The 12,493-nt window shown below is 38.8% G+C and overlaps 1 protein-coding gene across 30 annotated transcripts in view; it reads left to right on the top strand.

Annotated features, from left to right (window-relative positions):
• Positions 1 to 12,493, top strand: part of DST (dystonin) — a 495,699-nt gene that overhangs the window by 414,799 nt on the left and 68,407 nt on the right. For 26 of the 30 annotated variants that reach the window (XM_045498616.1, XM_045498614.1, XM_045498603.1 and 23 more), the window contains 8 exons: positions 390 to 551; positions 2,282 to 2,452; positions 5,028 to 5,194; positions 7,551 to 7,710; positions 7,911 to 8,237; positions 8,740 to 8,824; positions 10,037 to 10,278; positions 11,178 to 11,384. In XM_045498616.1, coding sequence (XP_045354572.1) covers positions 390 to 551; positions 2,282 to 2,452; positions 5,028 to 5,194; positions 7,551 to 7,710; positions 7,911 to 8,237; positions 8,740 to 8,824; positions 10,037 to 10,278; positions 11,178 to 11,384 — 1,521 coding nt within the window. The remainder of the gene's footprint in view (positions 1 to 389; positions 552 to 2,281; positions 2,453 to 5,027; positions 5,195 to 7,550; positions 7,711 to 7,910; positions 8,238 to 8,739; positions 8,825 to 10,036; positions 10,279 to 11,177; positions 11,385 to 12,493) is intronic. The other 4 variants (XM_045498624.1, XM_045498606.1, XM_045498620.1 and 1 more) reach the window with 1 other exon arrangement.

The raw sequence follows: 12,493 nt of genomic DNA, 5'->3' as shown, positions 1-12,493 counted from the left end.
AGGACCCATCTTGGGCCCATCTTACCATTTTGCCCCTTTGCATTTTCCATACTGTTTTTACTAGAGTTATATTGGAATGATAGAAAATATCTGGTTTATGCTAATGAAGCAGTAGAGAGAGGACACAAACTCTTTTCTTGGTTTTATAGGTAATCTGATTAAAGGTACTTAGAATATCATTCTTTAAAATTCCTGAGTTGTTTTGATAATACGAATTTATATTAAGTTTAGTTTCTTACTGTTACTCATAAGGTAGCTGTCACATATGAATAGCCAACAAAAATTCTTTTTAACTCTGATAACCGATACTCGATCATTGAACAAATGTTTGTATTTGGTGGTTGATTAGATAAGGTAACTTATATAAATGATTGCTCTTCCAACTGCAGGTATTCCAAAAAGAAGAGATCGAACCTTTGCAGGTTAAACAGCAAGATGTGAACTGGTTAGGTCAGGGCCTTATTCAGAGTGCTGCTAAAAGCACCAGCACCCAGGGTTTGGAGCATGACCTGGATGATGTCAACGCACGGTGGAAGACTCTCAATAAGAAGGTAATTTTTCCATTCCCTTCATTGTCATTTCTGTTGATTATTATTCTCTAGCATTTGTTGTGACTCGTCATATTTATAGTAGCTAAACTTCCCTAAACATGCCTACCTTTTTATGTTGCTGTCAACTCGGCAGCCCAACCTCAGATGCCCACAGGGCTTCAGTGGGCAGCATAAATGAAACAAGTAAGCTGGGTGAAATAGGACCTCTCCCTGCCATTAACTTGACTTTCATAGAGGCCCAGTAGTGCCAGGGTGATGGCAGGCGGCACGTGATTCATGACCTGGTGTTGAGCGAGCACATGCACCTTCAAAGGTACAGCCGGTACTTAGCTCCAGCAAATCATTCCATGTAGGGATCTAGGTTCACTGTTGCCAGATAGTCTGCTTATTTTCAAAGGAACCTGAAAATCTCACTTTTTCTGTGAAGCCTAATTTTCAAATGTCAGCAACTAATTTTACATTGTATAATAGGTCACGCTGTGCAAGTGAAAGCCACTGTGTCTCTCTTTCAGTCCTGGACTAAGGGTTTACCACCCTCACTATAGACTATTAACTCTAAATGGCATTTCATTTATGAGATGTAGATCCCACTTTTTTCTAAATGCCCACGAAGGAAAACACTGGAAGACAATGCTCTGGTGTCTTAAGGAGATCATGCTGAAACACAATGGCAGCCCTTTGCATGACGTAAATTATCAGGACATTGTTAGGAGACGACTGTGCTTATCTGGGGGTGGTGGTTTTTGTTCTTGTAGTTTTCTGTGCTTTGAGATCTTAGGCAATTGTGGCCAGATCTCAGAACTACGTTTATCATTCTTTAAAGTCTGATTCGTACTGTAGTGCTCTTCAAACACAATTGGAATGGAGTGTCAGGTGCAAATATATTCAATAGTGCTTAAAACATCTTGCCAACTACTTTTTCAGTCCTGAAGGAAAAGATCTGTGAGAAGGGCAATAGGATATCTCTGTGTAGGACACAGAGACTCCATTTACTAGAATACAAAGGGTCCGGTTTGTCCAAAAAGCCTGTAGGACTTAGAGCTAGCAGAATTTAATTGGATACTTCACAGGCAATTTTCCTAGCAAAATAAAAACCTGTTTCTCTCTACTATAAGTTTTTTTAATGTAGTCTTTTAAAATATTCATCAGTAGGAAATAAAATATGAAGTCAAAGGATAATAATAAAAATGACTAAGACATTGTTTCTTTCGGTAATCTTAAAATATTTGAATTATTCATTGCTAATCATAAATGTACTGGGTATTTCCAAAGTCTCAAAGATTTCATCTTTTACATTACCGTTTGGGATGGTAACCTTTTCTTCCTGGCTTACTGCTAAATTTTGACTCCTTTCCACCATAGTCCTGGCCACTGTCAGTGCTTTGGGCAGATTTTAAGTGAAAAGGAGAAGAAAAAGCATTTTTTAATGTGTGTTTATATGTTCTTTTGAGAGATGGAGGGGGAGAGGCAGTGAGAGAGGGAGGCCGAACCCCAAGCAGGCTCCATGCTTTCAGCACAGAGCCCACTGTGGGGCTCGAACCCACAAACCGTGAGATCATTACCTGAGTTGAGACCAAGAGTCAGAGGCTTAACCAACCAAGCCACCCAGATGCCCTGGAAAAGAAAATTTGTGACCAGATGGGCAGATGAGCATGAACAGTGGTGGCTGGTGGGCAAACTGCATTTTCTGTGAAGCCAGTAAATAAGCTGTCGCCACGGAAACTCTGCAGGTAGCTCAGCGGGCAGCCCAGCTGCAGGAGGCACTGCTGCACTGTGGGCGCTTCCAGGACGCCCTGGAGTCCCTGCTCAGCTGGATGGCAGACACTGAGGAGCTTGTGGCCAACCAGAAGCCCCCATCAGCCGAGTTCAAAGTGGTGAAGGCCCAGATACAAGAGCAAAAAGTAAGTTCGTGATACTTCTGTATTGTGTTTCATGTCCCATCATAACCATGAGAGTAAAGATTTACCTTGTGACTCTCTGTAGTGATAGGATATTCTAGTTGACTGGTTGTTGATGCTCTAGGTATTATTTTTTAGTCATTCAACAAATATATACTCAACATCTGCCAGGTTTCAGACTTTGTTTCAGCTGCTGGCAGTGATCCCTGAACAGAAAAGATGCAAGTTCCTCACTGAGTTTAAGGTTTAGTGGACAGGGAGGAAGAGGGAGAGACTGTAAACAAAGTAAGTACATGGTGGTAAGTTAGCAAGTGATAAATAAAGCAGGGGTGGGAGATAAGAAGTAGGAAGTGACAGAGCAAGGATGGACAGGAAGTGCTGGAGTGGAGTCTGGGGGTGGGTATGTATGCAGTTTCCAGTAGAGTCGTCAAGGAAGATTTCACTCACTGAAAAGGTAACTTGGGTGGAAATGTCGTCATTCCCTTACATAGCAGATTGATCTGTATGAAATTGCCTTTTTTTTTTTTAAAAAAAAGTATAGTTGACACACAATGTAACATTAGTTTCAAGTGTACAATACAGTGTGATTCAACAAGTTTATATGTTACGCTATGTTCCCCAAAAGTGGAGGTACCGTGTATCACCATACAATGCTTTTACAGTTCTATTGACTATATTCCCCATGCTGGCCTTTTATCCCTGTGACTTACTCATTCCATAAGTAGCACCCTGTATTTCTCACTCCTTTTTTTTTTATACATTAAATACAGGCCATTTCTTGTGGCTCAGCCTGTACGAAAGAAGCAAATATTTGATTCATATATGCTAAAGAATGTGTTGTGTCTTTTGACACTACTAATACAGGACCAAGTTGGAAAGAAAGACACACTTGCTGAAGGGATGATAACATACCAAAAAAACCATTTTGTGCTCCAGATGGTGATGGTCAGTTAGGACGTATTTAGTGACATTTTCAGTACTAATTTGTCAGCCATGACTTGAAATGGCACATGGGAGGGGCCTAGCACACAGCACATTGGTAAGGTTTTTCCCATGTGGAATCTTAAAAAGAAAGGAATGGATTAAGAGCCTTAATTTAGTTTTGACATTCAGTACTATTTCTAAAAATTCTTTGAGGACTCTAGTATGTTGGGAATTAACCTATTAGAAATAGATTTGGAGATAAGGATTAAAGAAACATAAACATAAAAAATGATTTTTAAATAGTATGTAATTCATAATATGTAATAAAGTAATAAAGAATAAGAATGTAATAAAGTAATAAGGATGTATAATATTATATATGGCAATATAGTTGCTACCATTCGCTATTTAATTTAAACCTTTGTTATTCTCCCAAAGTTAATGAACTATGTTTAACCAACAAGACCTATTTGTGGATTTTGCTTTCTTAATTGCTAGAGGCTTTGCTATTAAAGTTTATCAGAAGTAATCCACTTAATGAGTTCTCTCTACTGCCTCAATCACCTGTGGTTCGTTGATTTTCTAATGACTCTAACCTGTGTCAAGAGAGTTTGCGTTTCTTCCTCTTCTTTTTAAACATGTTGGTTCCTCTTACCACCTGATTTGGCGGTCTCAAAGTGAAAGGGAGAGGGTGCTGTCTTAGCTTGTTACCTCTAGGTAACTGTACATTTCTTTAATCCTTAATTATCCATCAGGGTCAGAATAAGGAATCAGTGAAGTATTTAGCGTTTTACGTACCTGTGACTTCCTCACTGCTCTTGACCAGTGCCTATGCATAGCACTTGCTCATGAAATAATTGTTTTGATTAGATGAGAGCAAAGTAATCCTGGGTTCTGGCCACTTCTTTCAAACATTCCATTCTGAGTTTTTTGAAATGCTTCTTAGAATTAAATTGCATTTTTTTTTCTGCCACTAAATCCTGAAATACTAGTCTTATTTAGCCAGCTTTGGGGGATTTCTGACTTGTTCCATTCCCTGTTCATTTTGGACATGATACTTGAAGTCTCTTTTTTAGTTTCTGTCCTAATGAAGGATTGTAGGAGCTAGTCCCACCTAGTAAAGGGAGGCCAGAGTCTCTAGATTTAGCATCACTGGCTTGTGAAGTTGGTCTGAGTCTCAACTTCCCTCTCTATAATGATTTAACATGGGGAGAGGTTTTGAAAACAGTAATGATTTATAATATCTTAAGCTTGTCTCAAAAGGACATGATTGTTGAATGTTTAAGGTATTCCCATTTCTTTACAGTAATGGGAATTTTGCGCTTTCTGTGCAGTGGGCTTATACTGAAGCAGCACCTTCTACCCTATTATCTTATATTAAAAATTAATAGTGAATGGCTTAGCGGGCTTATCAATATTAGTTTTATCTGCTATGAAAAGCCCCCGTCACAGCGTCTGACACAATAGTAATGAATCACTAAACAAAATGAGCCATTTTTAAAATCCTACTTCTTTTTATGTGAATCTATGCAGAATATGTATTTTGTCACATATCAAAAGTACTTAGACCGTGTTTTCCATTCTGATGACACAATTATTTCTTTGTCCCTCCCGCCTCCCCTTTTGCTTCTGGTATTTAATGTTCTGTGTCAAGCTTCTCCAAAGATTGCTGGATGACCGCAAATCGACTGTGGAGGTAATCAAACGTGAAGGAGAAAAAATTGCTGCAACAGCAGAACCTGCAGACAAAGCAAAGATTCTGAAGCAGCTGAGTCTCTTGGACAGTAGATGGGAGGCATTGCTTAATAAAGCTGAAACACGGTAACTTACATACTTCCGGTCTTTTGAAGAAGTAGCAAAGTCTTTAATTACTGATGTTTTGGATTTTGATATTGCTTTTCTTCAAACTGTCATTTTCCCATGTTTGTCATGTATGTGAACAGGTAGCAAGGGCTGTGGTGCCGCTCTCCTCCCTCCTCCCTTGGTGAGGTCTTGTAGTCACCAGATACATCTCAACACTTGGTTTTATAAAAATAATTCCCTCAGGAGTAATTCATGTATTTATTAATAACGCAGTTACTGCCTGCCCACTGTGCATCAGGCATAGAGCTAGGCCTTGGGCTTTAGAGGTGAGCTGGACAGATCATTTCTGTCCTCAGGGTACAGTCAGTGTTTTATAGCCATTGAAAAGTAATGACAAATGTGATATTTCAGAGCAAAAATATAGAGTGCTATGGAAGCATGTAATGGGCTTTTGCACTCAACATGTTTCTTGATTACATTTTTTTTTTCATTCTCCATGTTGGGATCACATTGACCTGTGTTGAGTAGTAGCTGCACTGGAGTGTAACCACAGCCACATAGACTGGGTGGGTTGAAACTAGACGAACCACTGAACAGAATGATTATCTCCATAAATTGCTACCTTCTTTGGAACTACAATGGTGAAGAGAAGAGGATTTGTCTAATCTTGAATACTGGAGTAGAATTAATTATAGTTTATAGTTGTATGACCGTAGAATGAGATGCTCCTAAGGAGGCTAAAAGCTTCATGTCCTTTAGTCGCGTTTCGGGAGATTATTCCATTTGTGGAATTACCAGGACATTGTACCCTGACTGCCATGAGAGATACTCTCAGTACTTTTTAAAAATAAATGAATTAATGAAATGAATTAATGTCTAGATCCCTGCTTTACTACCACAATGGCTTTCTTTTCCTAAACCTTCCTCACAGTGGTATTAAATAGAAGGATAGTGGTCATATTATGATTTATATGCTGATTAATGAAGTCACTCACAATTTAAGTCACAGTAAACTAAATATGGTCACAAAATAGTTTATTTTCACTGATTCTAGATGATTGGATATTTGAATTTAGAAAAAAAGAATGTGGAGGATCTGGGTAGCTGAGTTGGTTGAGTGTCCAATTCTTGATTTCGTCTCAGGTCATGATCCCAGGGTCATGGGATTGAGCCCTGCATTGGGCTCTGTGCTGAGCATGGAGCCTGCTGGAGATCTCTCTCTCTCTCTCTCTCTCTCTCTCTCTCTCTCTCTTACATGCTTACATGTGTGTGTTCTCTGTCTCTAAAATAAAATTTTTAAAAAAGGAAAAAAAGAATTTTAGTAATAATTTAGAAGTCAAAAATAATTATATTCATTTTTTTAAAGATCAAATATGTTTCATCTGAAAGTTTTAAGAGATATATAAATGTGTAGTTTATGATATACACAGAAATTATATTCAGTAGCATGTGCCAATTTTCCAGAATTCCCTTGGTCTCCATAGAAAGCAAATTTCTTAAATCATGCAATTCCCTAAGAATTATGCATGATAAAAAGTTATGACAACCACTCTTGGTCCCAGGATCTGGTACTGAGTCAGGTACTCTGTATAGAGACGGGCACAATCTCTTGCCCTAGGTAAAAACTGAGGGTGGCGGAAGGTCGGTTTTCAGTTACATGGTACCATCTTAACTGAAGAACTAATGTGTTTTTTAAGAGCATTTCAAACTATATAAAAGTGTATTCAAATAAGTAAAAGTCTAAAGAAATCCTTTTTCATGATATTTTAATCCATAAAATATTAAGTGTTGCTTTTGGGAAATATACCTGACACTGTACTTTTTTTTTTTTTGGCGGGGGTTGGGAGGGAATAGACCCGACACACTACTTGAGAAGGAGTCACTATTCATTCCACTATGCGGGGAGCTACAGATGGTCTTCAAAATTTGAATCCAATTTTGACCAGTTGATTAAGGAAGTCACAGTAACTGGTGCTCTGATTGAAGTTAATTAATATATAACACACTTAAAACAGAGGCTTGGCACAGCATATGTGTTCAATAAGTTTTTTTTTATTGTCATCATTGTCATTATTATTGCTGCTATTGTTATTATGACATTACTATTATTATTATTACATAGCTATTATTGTAACCAGATTTCTTAAGAGTTTCATAAGATTTAGCTGCTTGGGATTGGCCTGTGCTTCACCTTTAATTTTATTTAATAGGATAGCTATTTTAGCATGTCCTTTAAATGTGACAGATCTTAATTTTAACCTTAGTTGTTTTCCACAAAAAAATGTTTAGAATGCAGGAGCTTGAGTAAAGAAGTTTGTTGACTATTTCACACATTCTTCATCCCTAAATGACCTTTATCTTGGCACATTTATAGGAATCGTCAGTTGGAAGGTATCTCAGTGGTAGCACAGCAATTTCATGAAACCCTAGAACCATTGAATGAGTGGCTTACAACCATAGAAAAGAAGCTGGCGAACTGTGAGCCCATAGGAACCCAAGCGTCTAAACTTGAGGAACAAATTGCACAGCACAAAGTAAGATAACCATTGCACGTTAGTAAGATTCAGTTTTCCATTTCCTTTGTGGTTTTATGTCATAAATTTGAGTTATGTACTGTTGTGTTATGCATAATTGTAAACTAAGCCCATTTCAAATGTCATTCTTTCATTTGATTTATGTTTTCATTTTTATTTGTCCATCCTTTTTGTTTCTCTTTTCTTAAACTTTATTTTAGGCCTTAGAAGATGACATCATCAATCACAATAAACATTTACACCAGGCTGTTAGCATTGGCCAATCCTTAAAGGTTTTGAGCTCCAGGGAGGATAAAGATATGGTGCAAAGTAAACTAGACTCCTCTCAAGTGTGGTACATTGAGATTCAAGAGAAAAGTCACAGCAGGTCTGAGCTCCTCCAGCAGGCCTTATGTAATGCTAAGATTTTTGGGGAAGATGAAGTTGAGCTGATGAATTGGCTGAATGAAGTGCATGACAAACTGAGCAAGCTCTCAGTCCAGGATTACAGCCCTGAGGGGTTATGGAAGCAGCAGTCTGAACTTCGGGTATTTTTATTTCTTTTTTCTTTTCTTTTCTTTTCTTTTGTTTTTTCATTTCACTTGTCATTATTTTCTAAGTCTTTCTCATTTCTGGATTATTTTATGTTCTTATGATTTAGGGGAATTGCTATACCCAAAAAAAGACTTTGCGTGTATATACAGATTACTTCTAATGGAGTCACTTTAAAAAGAGATTGAATTTATCCAATAGCCAGATTCCCCCCTTTCCTTTGCTATTTTATTGTTGTACATGAAGACTCATAATGAACAGGTAGTCCAATATCTTCACAAAGTCTGTTTTCTGAAAAGGAGAGAGCGTGTGAATTAGGGTAGATGAACATGGGCCATGGTGGTTTAAAGAGAAGGCGAAAATAAGGGAACAGGGATTAATAGTTGAAAATGGGAGGTGTCTACTTAAATCTCTATGAAACACAGAGTTCTCTAAGATTAACCAAAGCTAACTGTGATTTTTTCCCCCCCCAACATAAAAACCGTACCTGTGTCTTAGGTTCTGCAAGAGGACATCCTACTCAGAAAACAAAATGTAGATCAGGCATTACTAAATGGTTTAGAACTACTGAAACAAACAACAGGTGAGAATCTTTCAAATCAGATCATCATGCAATTAGCATTTTTGCATTGCTTTCTAAATATTTTAGGGATAAGAGAAAAACAAAATCCTTTATAATTCTGAGGCCACTCCAAGACTTCATTCTGCAGAATTCTTTGAAGACTGATCCAAGGGGGTTTTGGGATATGAGCTCACTTTTTTTCTCATGATCTCACTTGAGTTCCTAATGGAAGTTGTGTGTATTACTCATAGCACATAGCAGGGTTACATTCATTTTCCACTTGCGGGAGGCAGTTGTTCTGCATGAGTACGCAGGTTGTAGACCAGTTTTTAAAATTTTAAGATAGTTTGCGTTCAGTGACAAATTCTCTGGCTATACACACACTTCATTTCTCCATGCTTACACTTACTAAGAAAACAGATACAGACTAACTCGTTTTAGTAATTCCTTTGGCCACAGGAAAGTTTCACTGTACCTGTGTCCAGTTACCATCTGTATTGAAGTATGGGCCAGTAACATTCATTGTGAGTTGCGAGGGGTTCACTATAGTATCTAGAACCTTGAACCAGGAGTCTGAAGCCCAGGATGCAATTTCTCTGGGTGTCTGAAAATGAGGTAGAGGAGAGCGAGGACCTACTGGAATAGTGCAGATGAGTTTATTATTTTTAATATATACACATTCACATCCCATACACATGTACCACGTACACACATGCGCACACATTTGCACACGTACATATGCACATGCCAGACGCTGGTCTAAACGCTTTGCAACTATAAACTTGTTGAATTTTTATCACAACTTTATGAGGTAGATTCTTTCATCCCTGTGTGATAATGAGTAAACCAAGGGCACAAAGAGGTTAAGGATCTTGTGCATGGTAACGAGTGGCAAAGTCAGTGTTGGAACCCAAGCGGTTTTTAGCTCCTGTGCTTGAAGTCTGAAAACACCATATAGTTAGTTGTGAAGGTGGTGCCTTCCCATAACTGCAGGCACTGTAGCCCTTTCCGGTTTTATATTGGCATTTTCAGAGCTGTTTAGATTTGCCAGAAATCCCGGGAAGGATTAAAACCTAGAAAAACGCTTCGCTTGGGTCAGATCATGTTTGGAAAAATGTCTCTCCTCCCTCCCCTCCCTGAGAAAATCTCATCAGTGTACAATAATATCTGAAGAAACCCTCCCTCTAGCTTTTCTTTGCTTTCTGGAGATATAACACGCCTTTGAAATTTTAGGTGATGAAGTTTTAATCATTCAAGATAAATTGGAAGCCATTAAAGCAAGGTACAAAGACATTACTAAATTAAGCACGGATGTAGCCAAGACCTTGGAGCAGGCACTGCAGCTTGCCAGGCGCCTGCACTCCACACGTGAAGAGCTCTGCACCTGGCTGGACAAAGTGGAGGTGGAATTACTTTCATACGAAACTCAGGTTCTGACGGGAGAAGCAGCAAGCCAAGCCCAAGCGAGACAAAAAGTAGGCTTTTATTTACGCATTTTCGATCCATTTGTTACCGTTTAGGGTGATAGTCTCGTGTCGTTACTAATATGCTGAAGGATGCCTTGATGGGGACCCAATAGAAATTGGCAGGAGATCAATTGTGTAACATTTCGAAGAGCCCAGAGATGAAAGCCCTGCATTTATAATTTGTTTCCAGAGTCTTATGGTTGGGAGTGTAGTTTATTACACAAGAGACAGAATGATGAAAACAGAAAGAAAAAAAAAAGTCATTGTTTCAGAGATACACATAATTTGCTTAGAACAACAATATTTATGTAAGATAGATGTGTAGCATGAGGTAGCTTTTCTACTTATATTGCAGAAGTAGTATTCTGTCATGCTGTTTTCTTTTCAGAGATAGCCTCTGTTTTATCATCCCTGAAGTATGATCACATGTGGGTGGAAGGGAGCCGGCGAGGTCAGGCTCACTGAGCCTGTAATGATTCAACAGGGATGATTTAAAGCCACTACGTTCTCATTTTGAGGGTCACTTAGTTCTGGCTTGGACTTTACTCTTTGTATTACTTTCCTAGTACCTGATTACTTAGAGGTTACCAGAAAGCAAAGAATAATACATGTGAACTTGCTTGGCTTTGATTCCCGAATTTTAAACATTTATATTAAAGTTCAAAGATAAAATCTTTGCCGTGTTGACAAGTGAATTGTTCTTTGGAACTCCTCAGGAAACACTTTTCCTTTTTACAAAATAGCTCTAAATAGCAAAGGTGTCTAGAACTTAACTGAAACTCAGGGACCAATGCCTGGCATAATTGACCTGCAAAGGATGTTAGCCCCGAGGACAGTTAAAGGAAAAGCCTGTTCTAACTCTTAAGCATTACCCACAGATTTGTATCTTTTCTGAATTCTGTTTTCAGGAACTGAAAAAGGAAGCTAAGGACAGCAAAGCCTTATTGGACTCCCTTAACGAAGTGAGCAGTGCTTTACTGGAGTTGGTACCCTGGAGGGCGAGGGAAGGACTGGAAAAAATGGTGGCCGAGGACAATGACCGCTACCGATTAGTGAGCGACACCATCACTCAAAAGGTGGAGGAGATCGATGCGGCCATTCTGAGATCACAGCAGGTAGGGACAAGCGGTTTGTTGTCTAGGCAATAAATTTCCCCCAGTGGTTCTCAGAGCCTTTACCTGAACAAAGATTTCTATTAATAGTGTTTCCATTCATTTGTTATGCTTCAAAAATGAAAGGAGGGATTTGAAAAGATTTTGGGTTACTTCGACATCTGAGTGCGAGGCAGGGCAAGGCTAATCTGTACATTGTTAACAGCCATCTGCCTCATTGTAGCCCAGATTTATACCCTTACCAAATCGGTCACTGGGAAGATCAGCCCTGCTTTCCAAACAAAGTGCTTTTCACTTACATATATGTGAATTGCTAATGCTAATTTTATCCCTTGGCTAAGTCTAATCTGTATGTGAGTAAATATTTTGAGTTATCACATAAGTCCACACTGACTATTCATTTACATACAGCAATGGCAAAGAGAGGCTGTGTTCTTTCTAAAAAGAAACAGTCGTGTTGGTGATGTCGTGTTTTTTCTCAACTGAAGGGTGGGGGGGGGGGCGGCGGGAAGGGTTGTTTCTGACCTGTCTGTGACTCATGCAGAGTTTAGAGTTCCAGAGAGTTTTGTAGGCACCCAGCCCTCACCACAGCTCCCTCAGAAAACTCTGGGTGATGAGTGGGGTCCTGGAAATAGAAATTTATAATATGTGTTTTGATTAACTTTTATTGACTATCTCGGACTATTTACATTAAGTCATCAGACTCTTACTGCAGACCTTCTGTGACAGGATTAGTGGCTATTGCAGGGTACTTCAGAGCAGAGCTCTGGAAGGCACATAACTAAGCCTTTACTAATACATGCTGAACACCAGAGCCACAAACCAAGCAGATTGTGTGGGAGCATCCAACATTAATTTCCTAAGGTTGCTGTAAAAGTGTAATTTATATAGTTCTCTATTATAATTTATGTGGCATAATGCCTCACTCCTCATTTCAGGGCCATGCTCTAGAATCACAAAAGCTGATGAAATACAATGATAGCGGAAGGCCTGCCTTAGAAATTTTTGTGAGGGAGAGCATTCATGCCTGAGGAATGTATTTGCATGACTTCAGTTTTCAAAGTTCGGCACAATCTGTATGCCTCATTATTACAGGAGGATAAATGCATTTA

Source organism: Leopardus geoffroyi, chromosome B2 (assembly GCF_018350155.1).
Source record: "Leopardus geoffroyi isolate Oge1 chromosome B2, O.geoffroyi_Oge1_pat1.0, whole genome shotgun sequence".
In the NCBI taxonomy this organism is placed as follows: Eukaryota; Metazoa; Chordata; class Mammalia; order Carnivora; family Felidae; genus Leopardus; species Leopardus geoffroyi.
Note: the sequence above shows the minus strand (reverse complement) of the source record. Positions and strands in the feature narration are given on the sequence as shown.